The following is an 18,092-nucleotide window of genomic DNA, read 5'->3' on the forward strand; positions in this document are numbered from 1 at the left end:
ACAAGTTACTGGAACAGAGGCTACATTAAAAGATCTTACCCAGCGTGTCAAGTTTAGATTTGACAAGCATCTATTAGTTTTCCTCTATTGGATGCCTGGCCATTTTGCTTATTGAGGTAAATGTTATCACAGAGTGGAAATGTGATTCTTTGCGACCTTGGATTCATTGTTTCTTTTCTTTTAGTTTGGGCCTATGAATTGTTAGGGAGATAGTATAATACACATATAACAGCAAACACTGGAGTCAGACTCACTGAATTTAAATTCTAACTCTACCACCCACTAACTCTGAGACCAGGAGCAAGGTATTTACATGTCTTAAGCTTCCATTTTTCTCATGCGTAAAATAGGAACAATAAAAAAATTAATAAGAGTATTGTAATGAAAAGTGATAATTTATGTAAAGAATTTAGCACCTAATCTGGAAAATAGTAAGCTCTCAACCTGTATTTGCTGTTGGTGATATTAGTATTAATATCTGCTGTATCCTGTTTTTAGTTTTTTGGTTGTTGGTTGATTGTTTTCTGGGTGTTTTTTTTTGTTTGTTTTCACAGAGAACAAATTCAGCTTTTAGTGAGCCTCTGGAGAAGGGACTATCTTGATAACCAGTGAATTCCTGTGGTCATAGGAGACTTCATATGAGTTTTAGATAATAGGAAAAATATGTTACCGATGTGCATTTATAAAGTTGGCAAACAAGAATAAATAATGCTTGACATAAATAAACTTTTTTTAAAGACAGCTTTATTGAGATGTGATTCACATAACATACAGTTCACCCAATTACAGTGTAAAATCCAGTGGTTTTTAGTTTGTTCACATAGTTGTGCAACCATCACCACAATCCATTTTAAAACATTTTTATTACCCAAAAAGAAACTCCATAACCATTAGTAGTTATTCCCCATTTCACACTCTCCCACCCTATTATTTCCCCTCCCTGCTACCCCCATCTCTGTGAGGCAATCACTTACCTACTTTCTGTCTTTCTGTATTTGCCTATTCTAGACAATTTATTATTCCTTCTTTCTAACTGTAAGTATATATCCTTTGACCAATATCTCCCCCATCCTTCTCTTTCCCCTAAACACCTACACCTCTTTTTTTTTTTTTTTTTTTTTTTTTTGGTGAGATAGAGTTTTGCTCTTGTCACCCAGGCTGGAGTGCAATGGCACGATTTCTACTCACTGCAGCCTGAGTAGCTGGGACTACAGGTATGTGCCACCACGTCCGGCTAATTTTGTAATTTTAGTAGAGATGGGGTTTCACCATTTTGGCCAGGCTGGTCTCAAACTCCTGACCTCAGGTGATCCAACTGCCTTGGCCTCCCAAAGTGTTAGGATTAAGGCCCGAGCCACCGCACCTGGCTCACCCGTACCTCTTAGTCATCACCATTCTACTCTCTATTTCTATGAGATCAGCTTCTTTAGATTGCACATATGAGTGACATCATGCAGTATTTATCTTTGTGTGTTTGGCTTATTTCATTTAACATAATGTTCTCCAGTTTCATCCATGTTGTTGCAAATGACAGGATTTCGTTCTTTTTTTATGGCTGAATAATTTGTGTATATATAGCACATTTTCTTTATTCATCTATTGATGGATGCTTGGGTTGTTTTCATATCTTGGCTATTATGAATAATGCTGCAAATAAACATGCAAGTGCAGATACCTCTTTGAGATATGATTTCGTTTTCTTTGGATATATACCTAGTAATGGGATTGCTGGATCTACAAAATTTTTACTAAGATAATCACTAAACTCATTAAAAGTACCAAAATAAAGTATTTGCCCAAAGAAAGTTATCTGTATCCTGCAGTTCATAGTAGATAATATCCCTATGGCCATTAAGGTCTCTTTTATAATTTGAGCAAGCTTCAGACTTTTAAGACTTCACCAAGCTATGACTTTTTGCTTTTAATCTCCATAGTTCAGCTGTATTCACTCTGGCTACAAAAGTTTCATATTCCTATTTATGTTGACTTTTGTTGGATGTGGGCTTTCTAAATATTTTAAAGAAAAATATCGGGACTATTCTTTGGCACTATAACTCAGAAACAGCTGCTCCCTTAGCACAGAACCATGCACTTGTTAGACACATGGGGAAGACTTGCAGAGTGAATTGTAAAGCCCCGTATTCTCGATCGGGAAAGCACTTGGACAGCCCCTCCCATTTTGTAGACAGAGAACTAGAAAATCTAGGAAATCTGAGATGTGTATGTGAGAACCAGGATCTGGGAAATCTGAGACGTATATGTGAGAACCAGCTGTGCTGTTGCAGCAACTGTGATAGAATCAGGCTCAGTTGGTTGCCTCAGTGAGCCACATCTGTTTTCTCTGCCTCACCATCCAGCATTGCCTTTCTTCAGCCTGTTTTTCTGGTCCTCACAGAGGGGATGTAATTGTCACATAGGATACTGTGGTTCACAAAGTCCATGGAGTGGCCATCTGAGTTAGTTAAAGCTCTGTGGTAGTTGCCGAAAGCATTTCTGCCTGAAGTGATTCTGTCCTGTTGCTTTCTCCCGCAGGGTGTGGTTGGCGGTGTCATGATTGTGACTCCTAACAACATCATGTTTGACCCTCATAAGTCTGATCCTCTGGTTATTGAAAATGGGTGTGAGGAGTATGGTCTCATCTGCCCCATGGAAGAGGTGGTTTCCATTGCGCTCTACAATGACATTTCTCACATGAAGATCAAAGATGCCTTGCCATCGTAAGACATTTCTTTGTTTGCCAGGAAAAAGGGGGTGTTGAGAGTTAAATGTAGCTTAAAAATGAGGGCATTGGCATGATTGCGGGATTGTGTAGACGTGGTTTCGAAGGTGGAAGATTTGTGCACTGAAGAAAATGAGAAAAATGAGAAGAAATGAAAAGAATAAAGTCAATGAGGGGAAAAGTTGAACATATAAAGATTAAAGGAGAAAAGGAAGCCATCATGTTAAAATAGTATTTGTTTGGCTTATTTTTCTAAAAAGCAGTACATGTTCTTAATGAAATTATGGAAGAAGAAAGGCATTTTTCTGAAAGAAGTGTATCCAACTATCAGTAAGAGAATAATGTTTTCTTCTGGGTATAACTAAGGAGAGTTATGTTTGTCTTCATTTAACTTCTAGGAAAGGCAGTCTCCCTGACTCATTTCCTCCCTCAGTCCTGCACAGAGAGAGGTTTGGGTCAAGTAGAGTAGTAACCACCTTCGCATGCTGTGAAAAGGGAGTAATACCAATTTGCTTTTTCCCTGAAATGTAGATTAACTTCAGTCCTGATTACTTTTGCCTTAGAATGCAGGATTTATTGTTAAAAAAGAGAGGGAAGCTCCCCAGGAAAAAAGAGAAAGAGTTAAGAAAGCTCAGGGAATTGATTAACTTATACAGATGATCTGATTTTTACTGTCCTTTTGCTCTACTGTGTCTGTTTCTCTATAAAAACCAGCAGTAAAAAATTTTAAAAACCTTCGGTGATGGGAAGAGGCGGAGCAGTAGGTCCTAACAGTACAGAGGGAAACTAGCCCTTGGGGCTCATATGAAAAAAAATAAATAAATAAATAAAGGAAATTACTAGGGAGCTAAACCAGACATAAAATCCCTGGGGGGTTATGCAAGTAGATTCCCCTGGACTCCTACAGCCGTTAGAATCTGGTCCAGGCAGCCCTTCCCCAACCTCAAGCCACTGAAGATAGCACCACAGCATGGGCCCTGAAGTAGTTTCCAAATTTTGCTGCCAGAAGTGTCTAAATGGGTGGCCAAACAAATAGGGGCATTGCCTACTGAAATATGGCTCCTAAGGGAGTAGTACCATTGCACATCTTCAGCCTAGGATCTTAATTATTCTATTTAATAATAGACAGTACCTCTTTAATTTTTTTTTTTTTTTTTTTTTGAGACGGAGTCTCGCTCTGTCGCCCAGGCTGGAGTGCAGTGGCCAGATCTCAGCTTACTGCAAGCTCCGCCTCCCGGGTTTACGCCATTCTCCTGCCTCAGCCTCCCGAGTAGCTGGGACTACAGGCGCCCGCCACCTCGCCCGGCTATTTTTTTGTATTTTTTAGTAGAGACGGGGTTTCACCGTGTTAGCCAGGATGGTCTCGATCTCCTGACCTCGTGATCCGCCCGTCTCGGCCTCCCAAAGTGCTGGGATTACAGGCTTGAGCCACCGCGCCCGGCGACAGTACCTCTTTATATAAAAACTTATCTCATTGTGAGATTATGTTTAATGATCTCGATTATAAGGGATAATGCCATGATTACAGGAAAAGAGCAGAGTTAAGAATCAGCTTAACCCTGAAATTATTTCAGGGTTGCGCATTGATTCCTGCCTTGGACGCAGGTATATAAAGGATTTTTAGTCTAATAAACAAGAATGTGTGAGAATCAGTGTGAAATAAACTTTGTATTGTCTTCAGAATTTCATAAATTGTTTAAAAGTTAAAAATTACTTAAAACATCATTATTACCGACAGTTTAATAACAGTAAGTACAAATTACCCCGTGGCAACGTGCAATAGTTTTTAAAAGTGGATGTGTGTAAAATTCCTCCATCCTCACCTTCAACTTTGGTACTTGTGTGAGAGTGTGTGTGTGTGTGCCCGCACGCGCGTGCATGCACACACGTGCAGGACGTTTTGTGGCTCCAGCTGCCACAGTGAGTAAGAAGGGAACAACTGAAAGGATTATTGATCATCATTAGGTGCCCGGCTAAGTCTAGAAAACATTAATTAACAAACTAGCCAGTTGACACCATTATGTACACTTGGCAACTGCACTGCAGAAAAAGCAGATAGTGAAATTAATCTCAAGTAGGGAATGGGCAGTTTGGATTAGGTAAAAGAAGAAAGGGGTAGACAAGGTAATCTAGAAAGCTAATTAGAGTGCAGTTGAAGGTATTTTTGTAGGGGTCAAGCTAGGTAGAGAAGGGGAAGAAAGTTTTGCTTATTAATCAAGTATGTGGAAACTTGGGTTTCTTTGTTGCAGGACTTCTGACAGCCTTTAATATGCCTAATTAAGTTTTGAGTTCCAATAGGGAGATTATGCTACATTTCACTAACTTATTTGAATCTAGGATGGAAACATTTTTAACATCTCCTGGGATGCTGGTGTTGGGCAAAACATTTTGTGTTTGCAAGTTCCTGCAGAACAGAGATTCTGTCACAATTGTATTTCAGAATACAGCACTTAGGGGCTCAATGAATGCTTATTAAATTGAAATGAATTATAAATTACGAAGGCTTTTTAAAGCATTTGTTGGAGCCAACCAATTACGTAGGCTTTTATTTTCTATTGGAAAAAGCATGAACCTTTCATGCAGATGGTTTATAAAGTCACTTTGGGAAGACAGTCTTTTGGAACTTCAGAACTTCCTGGTATTTTGTTGCTTTATTGTCATAACCATTTATTTCAAAGTCAAAATAACAGATAAAGTTTTATCTGAAGATGATCTGACCTTTTTAGAAAATATAATTATTTCTGAAAATTGAAATGTTATTCTTTAAAAGGGTTTTTATATCTCTGCATTTCAACCCAGTAATGACACTACTAGTAGCAGTGGTAAGTGGATGGGTTTACTCAAGATATTTCCAATCATATTTTTTACACATATTTGAAATTATTACTATTTTTATTTATTTTCAACTTTTATTTTAAGTTCAAGGGTACATGTGCAAGATGTGCAGCTTTGTTACATAGGTGCGTGCCATGGTGGTTTGCTGCTCTTTTTAAAGTATATTTCTTGATCATTTATTTTACACTTGGGAGAACATGTTTAATCAATATTTTTATGTAATTCCAATCTGGGAAGTAGAGCATCTGTTATTAAGGAAAGATAATTGACTGCATCCCAGTACAATGTGTTTCAGCTGCTAAACGAGCTGCACCATTGCTATAAAGTAAAGCGATATTGTTATAAAATGAAATAGTTACTTAAGAAATGTAAGTATTATACATAAGAGCTTTTTAAATAAGATTCACTTTTCTATACATTTTTAAATTATAAGATGGAGCAATTGCCATATACCAACAATAATAGTGGAAGCTTCCTCTTGCATCTCCTTTGGGAGTAGAGGGCTGTCTATGATTAGAAGCATCAGATCCTAAGCCATGAAACCCAGAATCAGGGTTCAAGGTCAGTTACTTTATATGGAGCAGTTAAGTGAGTAGCTACTAAGTCAATGAGCATTTCAAAATTAGTGTAATTGTTTTCTATACTATTTGACGAAAAGGAAAAGGTTTGCACATTTAAGGAATTTTAGACATTGATACTAAAATATTTCCTCTTCTTTATCCTTTCCTTCGTAAAAGTCAGATACATTATTATTTCACATTTAGAAATCTTATGGGTAACATCTCCATGTTCATGTATAACTTCCAAATTCATCATGTGCTTCCAGTAGGATATGCAACTCTCATGGTTCATTCTTTCACCATTTCCTTTAGTTGACTTATGTTTCATTTTGAAATCAATTTCTTGATTTTATTTTTTTATTCTGAAATCATTTGAACATAAATTTAAGTTGTGGTATATTTATGTATTAGTTTTTCGTTGCGTTTCTGTTTTGTTTTTTGCCTTTCCTCCATTTTGTTTTTGGTTTTATTTTTAACATTCCATGTGCACCCACCATTTCTCCCCCAACAGTGACCTACCTCAGGATCTTTGTCCTCTGTACAGGCCTGGAGAATGGGAAGACCTGGCTTCAGAAAAGGATATCAACCCATTCAGTAAGTTCAAATCTATCAACAAGGAAAAACGACAGCAGAATGGAGAGAAAATCATGACTTCGGATTCCAGACCAACAGTACCTTTGGAGAAGTCCACAGAACACACACCTACAAAGCCCTCAGGCAGCTCTGTGTCAGAGAAATTAAAGAAACTGGAATCTTCTAGGGAGACATCCCATGGCTCTCCCACAGTGACTAAGCTTAGCAAGGAACCTTCCAACACTTCTGCTGCATTTGAATCTACAGCCAAAGAAAACTTTCTAGGGGAAGATGATGATTTTGTTGACTTGGAAGAACTTTCTTCTCAAACTGATGGTGGAATGGACAAAAAAGACACCTCAAAGGAGTGCCTTTCTCTTGACCCAGAGGAACGAAAGAAGGTTGAGTCACAAATAAACAATTCAGCCGTGGAAATGCAGGTGCAGTCTGCTCTAGCCTTTTTGGGAACAGAAAATGATGTTGAACTGAAGGGGGCGCTAGATTTAGAAACCTGTGAGAAGCAGGATATAATGCCAGAAGTGGACAAGCAGTCTGGTTCACCAGAAAGCCGGGTAGAAAACACACTGAACATACATGAAGATCTAGATAAAGTTAAACTCATTGAATATTACCTAAATAAGAACAAAGAAGGGTCACAGGTATCTGAAAATTTGCAGAAAACAGAATTAAGTGATGGAAAAAGTATTGAACCAGGGGGAATAGACATTACCCTTAGTAGTTCTCTTTCCCAGTCAGGCAATCCCCTAACTGAGGGCAATAAAGAGCCAGATAAGACCTGTGTGAAAGAGAGAGAGCCCCTCCCAGTAAAACTGAACTCTTCTACAGAAGAAAATGTGATTAAAGAGGCTCTAGACTCCTCTTTGGAATCTACTCTGGACAACAGCTGTCAAGGTGCACAAATGGATAATAAATCTGAAGTTCAGTTGTGGCTGTTAAAGAGAATTCAGGTACCCATTGAAGGTAAGCTGTTTTTCTTTAATGCCTTTATATTATGTTGTATAATTGCCTTTCTACAATTTGCACATGTAATACCCAAATTAGTACAATTATTTGAAAACAATGTTTTCTCAAAAGAGTATATCTTTGCTGATAGCATTAACAATTGGAGAGAAAATTTACAAGATAAGGTATCTATTTTGGAACTTGAGCTATGACATAGATCTCTAGATACCTACTTCAAAAGTAGTTTACTTTTAATCTTTCAAGCTACTTCCTTTTTTTTAACCTTTATTTTCTAAGTCTAGAGGAGTTTAAACTGTTTTTGAAGAGATCTCAATTCTAAACTGAATTGCATTATGTTATAATTGGATTATCAGTAGCATTCATTAATATGAATTGTCCCAATTCTCCATTATTTGCTATTCTGTTGGTTTTTATACTTATTTTCAGTATGTAGCAACTCATGGGATGTACTTCAACCTGAAACAACCAAAGCTTTTTCCTTGTGTACTAAAAAAGGCTTGAAAAATTTATTAGTCCTGATATGATGTTGTAGGATGTTTCTGCAAAGTTTTGACTAAGAGAGGATTGTGCACTATCCTTTTTAAGTTGAAAAGTTCTTCTATTATCAATCTGTCAATATTGAGGAAGAGTTTTTTCATGTGTGATTCAGATATACTTCCTTCAAAAGCAGAAAAAAGCAAGACCCCACCCATGTTCCTGTGCATCAAAGTGGGAAAACCAATGAGAAAATCTTTTGCCACTCACACTGCAGCCATGGTCCAGCAGTACGGCAAACGGAGAAAGCAGCCAGAGTACTGGTTTGCTGTTCCTCGGGAGAGGTGAGTGTGGGCTACAATGGAAAGTCTGTGGGTCTGTTAGGTTTGGATTGCATTTTGATATTCCTTATCTTAAAATACTTCATTTTATTATTGATTAAGAGCTTTATCTGAATTGGAGATTTTAGAATTCTAGAAGGATATTATTTAAAGTGGCTTTCTGCTAAATGGTGATTTTAATATAACAAATACGGAGCCGTCATAGGTACTATGTTCTGAACCACTTTCATAACTTTCTACCAAGTTGATTTTTAAGTGAAAGAAGAATTTGATGTTCTCAAGCACCAGTAATTAGAAGTGATCTTTCATTGAGGATGAAGGAATACTATGGAGCAGATCCAAATGCCTCTTAAATGCGAGAAAGAGGCAGGATTATAATATTTAAAGTGCTTACAATTCTAGGGAATGAAATATTTGTTGGCTTTATGGAGGGAGTGTCTATAGCTCAGCAGCATAAGAAATGTGATCCCCTGGATAGGTTCAAGGAGCTGTATACTCCTAGAAAAGATTGTATTTTTAAATCACCAAAGAAGATACCTTCTTGGTTATGTGGCAGTCTAGAATAGGAGGGATAGTGGCATAGAAATTCTTCAACAGTAAATCATTGAGGATGTCTTTATAATAAAAATAATTAGGGAATATTCTTTTTAGAAACAAATGCTTTTATTTCATATATGTGGTAGAATAAAAATGTCTTATAGAGTCCCTGCAATTAGTTTTCAACACAGTTAAAACCATGCATCTTGCCTCTTAAAAACATCATCATCTAGCCAGACCTTCTGGCTAACACACCTGCCAAGAGCAAACACACTCGGCAAGCTTCCATAACATGATTTCTCAGTAAACAAAATTAAATTCTAAGCAAGGGTGCACCTTCTGGCTGATTATTACCTAGAATGATCATTCTCATCGGGAGAGTTGTCTCATTTTAATAAATTATAGTTTAATGTGAAAAACAATAGGCTTTTTATTAATGAATTTGCTAACAGCTTTTACCTGTCTTAGACACAAACCCACATTAACGCAGGCATTAAACATAACTTGTTTTGCATTTATGTAATATACTCCTTCACCTGTGCCTGCAGCCCCCACAGTATCTCCTGGAAATTTAGGGATATGGAGGAGAACGAGGAGAAAATGTATCTTTTTTGGTTATTATTTTAAAGTGTTTCAAAGAAGCAGTGCAGATTTCTGAAGCTCTGTTAAAATTGGAGTCCTAGAATCAGAATTTTACAGCTAAATAATACCTAAGAGATTTAGGCCCATTCTTGATTTTCTAGGTGAGGAAAACAAAGCGCTGAAACTTTCAGTTACATTGTGGGTTGTGTAAACTTGATCATCTGTCAGAAAAACTACCTATCATATGTATCACTTTTTCTCTGGGAAAATGTATTATTTATAATATAAGACAATTGTGTTTTTTTCGGTTGTGTTATCTTTGCTAGGACTGTCTGCACCAAGGTCTCTTGTAGAATAACTGAAGCAATCCCACACATGTAATTATTTTACTGTCATTTTTAACCCAGAAGAAATCTTAAAGCTAAAATAGTACTTCTCTTTGACTTCTTATACCACTTCAAGTGGTTTTTGTAAACTTTTAAAAGCAGGTCAACTTTGCGAGGCTGAGGTGGGTGGTTCACCTGAGGTCAGACGGAGTTTGAGACCAGCCTGGCCAATATGGTGAAACCCCATCTCTACTAAAAATACAAAAATAATTAGCCTGGTGTGGTGACAGGTGCCTGTAATCCTAGCTACTCAGGAGGCTGAGACATTAGAATCACTTGAACCCAGGAGGCAGAGATTGCAGTGAGCTGAGATCACACCACTGCACTCCAGCCTGGGGCAACAGAGTGAGACTTTGTCTCAAAAACCAAACAAACAAAAAGAAAGCAGGTCACTGGTGGGATTCTATTCTATTGTATTTTATAGTGTCCATTACTTGTTTACCTTCGGGTAGCAAATAACCTGGTAGCAAATACCTTTGGGTAGCAATTAAATACTTAGTTTTCTTTCTTGAACTAATTATGAATCAACCAAATATTTTCTTGGAAGTGTTATGTTACACTGTGTTAATGACAATAGTTTTTTTGTGTAGATGTTAGGAATTTTTTTGTGGTAACCATTGCTTCATGTATTTCCATGTCTACCTCCCCTGAAGAGACCCACGTTTTAGTTTAAGTAGGGGGAAGATAAAGCAGTCCCATGGTTAATTCTCATCCAGACCTCCACAGTAAGAAATATTTATTCTTGTTTCTACTTCATGAAATTCTTCAGGACTTAAGGCTCAACAGAAATCCTTAAGGGGGAGCTAAGAAGTGGCATGTACAGCTTTTCTCACTTCAGTTATAATTTCTGGATTCCCTCGCTGCAGCAAACTGAATGTTTCTACTTGCCTTTCTGTTTAATGGATCCATGCATCCATAGGAGTTTCAGTTGGCAGAGTGAAGCCACCCTAGGAGTGGCTCCCTTCCCCTTCGTGGATTACAGTGTCCTTTTCATAGACTTTATAGATATGACGACTTGTTCTGTTTAGGCAGGTCTCTTTGACTTATCCACTATATTGAAGCTCCTTGTCACAGGATAATTAAATTTTGATGGTGTCACTTCACAAATGTACGTCTCACTGTTTCTCTCTATTGTTCCTAATACTTTTTAAAAATGTTTACCTTTTCCTTTATTGTTATTACTACTAAAAAGTTAACTCTACCAAATCGCTCCTCCTTTATTTACAACGTACCCTGTGGGTTTCCCAACTCCATCAATGTATGAATAATCTACCAAGTCAGACCATAGAGAGGGCAGGGCTGGGGGGCCAGAGGGTGGTAAGGACAGCAACAATGGAAGCCTTGCATAGTCTCCGTTAATCTCCTCTGTTTTGGGTGAGTTTTTTTTTCTGTAGCAATTCTTACTAAATTTTAGATACTAGAAATTAGAGATGTGAAGTAGTTAAAAACTGCCTAAATACGTAATAGTCTTATTTACCTTGGTAGAAGTTATCAGAAGATCTAAGACCTCCATGAATCCAGGAAAACCAGCAGTTTCTTCTTGCACACCTGTACACTACGACTTGAAACATACTCAGGTTCACTGAGAATTAAATACTTGTTAACCTTCTGTCCTCCCTGTCTCCATTGCAGCTTGCAAAATCAGGTGCTTCTCTTGAGACAGCTGAAGATAATAGTGGTGTGCTGGGGAGATTTACAGTTTCCACAACTCTACTTATAAACCTGGCAGATGCTGGCTCCTGCTTTCACTCTTGGTGCTAGTTTAAACATAAGGACAATGTTCCACTGTATTTTAATCATCTAGTACAAAATTTCTCAACCTTAACACTATTGACATTTTGGACTACTAGTTTGTTGTTGGGTGGGGGTGGGGGTGGATTGTATGTTTAGCAACCTCCATGGCCTCTCCCCACTATCTGCTAATAGCATCTCCCCAGTTGTGGTAAACAAAAGTACCTCCAGAGGTTGCTAAAATGTTCCCTGGAGGACAAAATCACTTCACATTGAGAACCACTGGTCAAGTACTAGACCCAGGCCTGTGTACCGTTCTGAAAGTGGGGTTGTAAGCCACAATAGCTCAATAATGTAAAGATTTGACTCCTGTCCTCTCCCCTAGAAGAGGTGTAGAGTCTTGGGCTGAAATAATGATCCTCAGAACCAGGCAGACGTGAATGGGAATCTCCAGAAGTGGGAGCCCTTGAATGAGATACTTTATCCGTTTGTACCATAACTTCTTAGTTTAAAAAATAGATCAATAAGGACAACGTGAAGTTTAAAGTTCGATGCAGAAGATACCTTACACATTCATCATCACAGACAAGGAGAAGGCAGAAAAACTAAAGCAGTCCTTGACCCCTGATTTGGCAGTAAAGGAGCTAAAATGAACCAGACACACTGATTTAAACTGTATTAACCCATTTACCGTTTGCACCAAGAATACTGTGCTGGCAGCAAGCTGTACTTTTTTTTTTTCCCCCTAAATGGGAAATGGGTTGAGATATTTTAAAAATTTTAAATATAGATGATTATAAGCATTAAGTAATTAGATCATATTTGAACAAATAATTATTGAGTACATACTACCTGGCAGGCAGGCACTTATTTACCTAGTTCTAGGTAAGTAAGACTGGGACCCTATCCCGAGAACCTTATGAAAAGTGATTGAAGATAGTTCTTAACACCTTGTAGAGATATAATATTCCATGAATTTGGATACTGTTTTATATTTTAAAAACCAACATTGTCTTTTTCCCTCCTTCCTTTTCTTGTTGCTAATAGATTGTTCTTGATTAGAAAGAACCAATAGTTCTTCTCTAGAGTAAAACTGTTCTCTTTTTTCCAATTATTTATAGCCTTTTAATCTCTGAAATGTTTTATAATAATTAATTCTATATTATTCAGCTTTTAAAATAAATAAGATGAAAATAGTGTTAAGTAGCAGGAATCATGTAGAGTTTGTCAAGCCATGCATAAATGTTTAATCCAAACTTTAAATTGGTTAGTGTGATTTGTATAATAAGTAAACTAATAAGAAAGCGAAGGGAGAGAAGGAGAGGGAAAGCTCATAGGGTTTACATTTTTATTTTTGTTTAACTTGAAAAAAAGTATGCTGAGATAACTTTTGTTAACATTTGAACATACAGATAAACCAAAAGGAAATGGGGAAAGAATCTGTTTTGCAATCGGCTTTTTTTCCGCTTAATATGCTGTGTGCATTTTCCACATCATATGCTGCGTTAGGCCTTTCTTGGGTTGCTATAAAGAAATACCTGTGGGTGGTTAATTTATCGGAAACAAAGAAATACCTGTGGGTGGTTAATTTATCAGAAACAAAGGTTTAACTGGCTCACAGTTCTGCAGGCTGTGCAGGAAGCATAGTGCTGGCTATCTGCTTCTGTTGAGGCCTCAGGAAGCTTACAAAACCTAGGCAGAAGGCAAAGACAGTGCAGGCCTCTCACAGGGCAAGAGTGGAAATGAGAGAGAGTGGGGGGATTTGCTACACACTTTTAAGCAACCAGATCTCGGGAGAACTCACTACGGCGAGGACAGCACCAAGCGATGAGGGATCTGCCCCCATGACCCAAACACCTCCCACCAACCCTCACCTCCAACGTTGCGGATTACATTTTGACATGAGATATGGCTGGGTCGCAGATCTCAACCATATCATATGCTATGTTATTTATATATATACACACACGCACACACAATACAGTTAGCACACCATTATGTTTTCTGATTGATTTACTCATGTACTTACTTTGGATATTAGGTTCTTTTGAATTTTTGGCCATTTTAAGCAATGTTACTTTATTTTATTTTTTATTTTTATTTTTATTTTTTTTTTGAGACAGAGTCTCGCTCTGTCGCCCAGGCTGGAGTGCAGTGGCCGGATCTCAGCTCACTACAAGTTCCGCCTCCCGGGTTTATGCCATTCTTCTGCCTCAGCCTCCTGAGTAGCTGGGACTACAGGCGCCCGCCTCCTCGCCCGGCTAGTTTTTTGTATTTTTTAGTAGAGATGGGGTTTCACCGTGTTAGCCAGGATGGTCTCGATCTACTGACCTCGTGATCCGCCCGTCTCGGCCTCCCAAAGTGCTGGGATTAAGCAATGTTACTTTAAAAGTATCCGTAAAATCCTTCAGGGAGTCTTATGAAATCAAAGAATATGTTTAAGGCTTTAAATACATGTTGCACATGAAAGTGTGTGGCCATGTATACACCCACCAGCATAAGAGTATCCTTTTCCCCAGATGCTTGGAACACTGAGTGTTATGATTCTTTATATCTAATTCGGTAGATGAATAAAGAAACAAATGTAGATATCAAATGTCTTATTTTAAAGGTGAGTGAGCACTTTTTATATAACATTTGTTTGACATAAGGTAAGGCTAATTGAGGCCGGAGAGTTTTGGTCCTGTGTGATTCCTTTAATAAATAAATTTTATGGCTGGGCGTGGTGGCTCATGCCTGTAATCCCAGGACTTTTGGGAGACTGAGGTGGACAGCTTGCTTCAGCTCAGAACTTGAAGACCAGCCTGGACAACACGGTGAAATCACATCTCTACAAAAAAATACAAAAATTAGCTGGATGGTGGCACACACCTGTAGTCCCAGCTACTCAAGAGGCTGAGGTGGGAAGATCACTTGAGCCCGAGATGTTGAGGCTGCAGTGAGCTAAAATCGTGCCTCTGCACTCCAACCTTAACAAAAGAGCAAGACCCTATCTCCAAAAAAAACAAAATTAATTTTAAAAATTATTTTTACCTTAATATAAAAATGTGTAATACATTTATTTGTTAAAAAGTATTCTAAAGTTCTGTTTCTCTAATTGGCTTCTATTTAGGATCAGCAAACTAATTTGTACTCAATAGACAGTTGTGTTTTGTGTTTGCACTTGTGTTTAGGATAAATTCATTATGTATAAGTTAAATTGATTCTGTTTTAGAAAGCATGATAAGTTATTACATAATGTCAAGCATAATTCAGTGTCTCACAATCTCATTTAATATTTGGGATTTTTGTGCTTTCACAATAAAAATGAGTAACGTATACATGCACACACAGGTATCTGTCAGTTTAAAAGGTATAATCTATGTTGTGTGTATATACCTTATAGTCCAATTTGAGACTAACAGTAGTATTTCCTGTAGTATAGTTCATCACCCAGAGTTCTCCATGGTTGCCTGGACCAAAGAGTAGAACCAAGAGCTCAACTCCCCTTTTTAAGAAATCGTACCTTTTCTTTAAGTCAACATTTCCCTCAAGATACTCAATGGAAAGCTACTCCCATGAAAAAGTAATGGAATAGATAATAGGTGTTTTATAGTTAAGTATGTGTCATACTTAGTTCTAGCTCTGTCTAGAGCAGAGCCTTAAGCTCATAGTTTTTATTCCCTAAATAGGCTTCTTTAAGAATTTCTTAGTTTTATTTTCTATTCTCTATTATTTCTCCTGGTATTGGTATAATAGCACACAATTAATTTTTACTTTATCTCTAATCACATTTTAATGTTATGAGATTACTTTCATATCAATATATATTTAAAGACATGTTAGTCCAATCTCTGTTGGCTTTAAATTCTTTACTATAGTAAATGCAAATTGGAATGTATTTCCCTTTTCACTTTTTTTTTTTTTTTTTTTGAGATGGCATTTTGCTCTTGTCACCCAGGCTGGAGTGCAATGGCATGATCTCGGCTCACTGCAGCCTCCATCTCCTGGGTTCAAGTGATTGTCCTGCCTTAGCCTCCCAAGTAGCTGGGATTACAGACACCTGCCACCATGCCTGGTTAATTTTTGCATTTTAGTAGAGACAGGGTTTCACCATTTTAGCCAGGCTGGTCTCATACTCCTGACTTCAAGTGATCCGCCTGCCTCGGCCTCCCAAAGTGCTGGGATTACAGATGTGAGCCACCATGCCCAGCCCCTTTTTGACATGTTGAGTAATAGCATCCATACATACAAAGACCATGTAGTAACATTTTGCCCATAAAAGCTATATTTTATTGTTAGGAGTGACTAGTTGATGACAGATCATAGTCAGGATTTTTAAAGTCTCTTTGTATCTTCTTTTTGTGTTTCTAAACTATTCACTCTTGATTCTGGAATGTTTAAAGCAAAGCCTGAAAGTCATGAGTACTGAGCTTTGCATGATGTGCCATCCATCTGAAATCTTACTCATTTTTAAAACTGTGGGTGCTAAGCTTCATTGGACCTTGATGTCATTCAGGTGCCTGAATTGCAGCATTATAAAAGCATCAGATTATTCTGGTTGAGCACATATTTTTACAAAGATTATCCCATGTTATCTTCATCATCCCAAGGAGGATTTCTACTCTTAAAAACTCAGAGGAATATCAAAGAAATTAACCCACTACCTCAACTATCACTTTGCCCAGATCTAAATCAGAGAGCATTAAGAGAGCAGGTGGGACACCAAAGTAATGCTGTTTTTGACTTTGTGCTACTCTGATTCTGAATGTAATACTTGAATATAACAATTGAATATAATAATACTTGTAATACTTGAAAATAACAATTTCCTATTCTTTAGTTGCTCTTCTTAAAACCTATTTTGTTCCTTATGTCTATGATAATCTTCTAAAAAAAAAAAAAAAACTATTATCATCTTGTTTCATTCCCACAAAAATATCTTAAGCCTTCAGGACTAATGTCTAAACCCCTTCTTTATTTTTAAAAACCCTTCATAAACTGGCATACTTCTCCGGCTTTTTCTTGCTCTGCTTAGATGTGTAGATTTACTGACAGTGGTCACTTTCTTGACTTCACCAAACAAGTCTAGCCTGACACCTTTTAAACACTATATTTTGGAACTCAGGTGGTTTCCCTGTCTTCTCTACCTGTGCAGATCCTTTTGTTTCCCAAAACAATACACAATACCATGATCATCTCTCCCTGAACTGGCAAGTATGGTCCTTTCCTAACTTACCTTGACTGGTAAACAACACATAGGCACTAGGGGAAGGAACTGGAGCCTCCAGTTGCGAAGGTGGATGCGGTTAAACAATTTGTGGCTTAACTCAGTGGATGCCGTGCTTAGCTATGTAATAAGAACATTTAGGAGCCTTTAAACATATGAGTACCTAGGTCCTTCCCTGAATATTCTCCCTCTTTGGATTTGGATTAGGACCCTAGAATCCCTTAGGCGTCGCATCCTTCATATGATGATATGCAAAAGCGTATTCTCTTGTTTTTATTTTACATTAATGTTCATAACATTTAATGCCATTGACTGTCTCCCCTGTTTCTTTAACATCCTGTCCTTCTCTCTACCACCTCTTCCCAGTTTTTTCCTTCTTCTACATCCTCTTTAAATGTTACCCTTTCAATGATGTTTTTATGATATACACAATTGCCTATACCCAGTAATCTAACTCTCTCTATATGCCAATCATTTCCAGCTATTTTTAATCTAGAACTTTCTACCACATCCCAAACATATACATACCTACTAATCTTCACTATTTCGATCATCTGTGGATCAAACAAACTTAAGACTGACCATGCCCTAAACTTTGGTTTCTTTTTTTTTTTTTTAAGACAGAGTCTTAGTGGCGCAATCCCTGTTCACTGCAAGCTTCACTCCGCCTCCCGGGTTCAAGTGATTCCAGCCTCCCGAGTAGCTGGGACTACAGGCGCCCACTACCACGCCCAGCTAATTTTTGTATTTTTAGTAGAGACGGGGTTTCACCTGTTGACCAGGATGGTCTTGATCTCTTGATCTCATGATCCACCCGCCTTGGCCTCCCAAAGTGCTGGGATTACAGGCATGAGCCACCACGCCCGGCCCTTCCATTTTTATTCCTACGAGTATCTCCACAACCTATTCCTCTTGTTTTCTTCATCATAGTAAATGGTACCAGTAAACATTCAGTTCCTTGAAGTGAGAATATGGGCATAATCTTGCTTTTCAGTCACCTTCTCACATTGGTCAGTCATTGTACCTAGCTTATTTTATCCTTTTAGCATGGATCTCTTGCTTCTATCAGATTCTTCTGTGGACGACTGACAGTGTTTCAACTGTAAGAAACGTAAATTTCACTTACTGGATGGCTTGCTTGGGATGCCTGACTTCTTCCTC

At 37.9% G+C, this 18,092-nt stretch overlaps 1 protein-coding gene across 13 annotated transcripts in view; it reads left to right on the forward strand.

The window, feature by feature from the left end:
* LOC105465552 (nuclear receptor coactivator 7) overlaps window positions 1-18,092 on the forward strand; it is a 165,044-nt gene that overhangs the window by 113,836 nt on the left and 33,116 nt on the right. For 11 of the 13 annotated variants that reach the window (XM_011714018.3, XM_011714017.3, XM_071096406.1 and 8 more), the window contains 3 exons: window positions 2,533-2,717; window positions 6,626-7,668; window positions 8,321-8,489. In XM_011714018.3, coding sequence (XP_011712320.1) covers window positions 2,533-2,717; window positions 6,626-7,668; window positions 8,321-8,489 — 1,397 coding nt within the window. The remainder of the gene's footprint in view (window positions 1-2,532; window positions 2,718-6,625; window positions 7,669-8,320; window positions 8,490-18,092) is intronic. The other 2 variants (XM_011714021.2, XM_011714022.2) reach the window with 2 other exon arrangements.

This window comes from Macaca nemestrina, chromosome 5 (genome assembly GCF_043159975.1).
Source record: "Macaca nemestrina isolate mMacNem1 chromosome 5, mMacNem.hap1, whole genome shotgun sequence".
NCBI classification, from domain to species: Eukaryota; Metazoa; Chordata; class Mammalia; order Primates; family Cercopithecidae; genus Macaca; species Macaca nemestrina.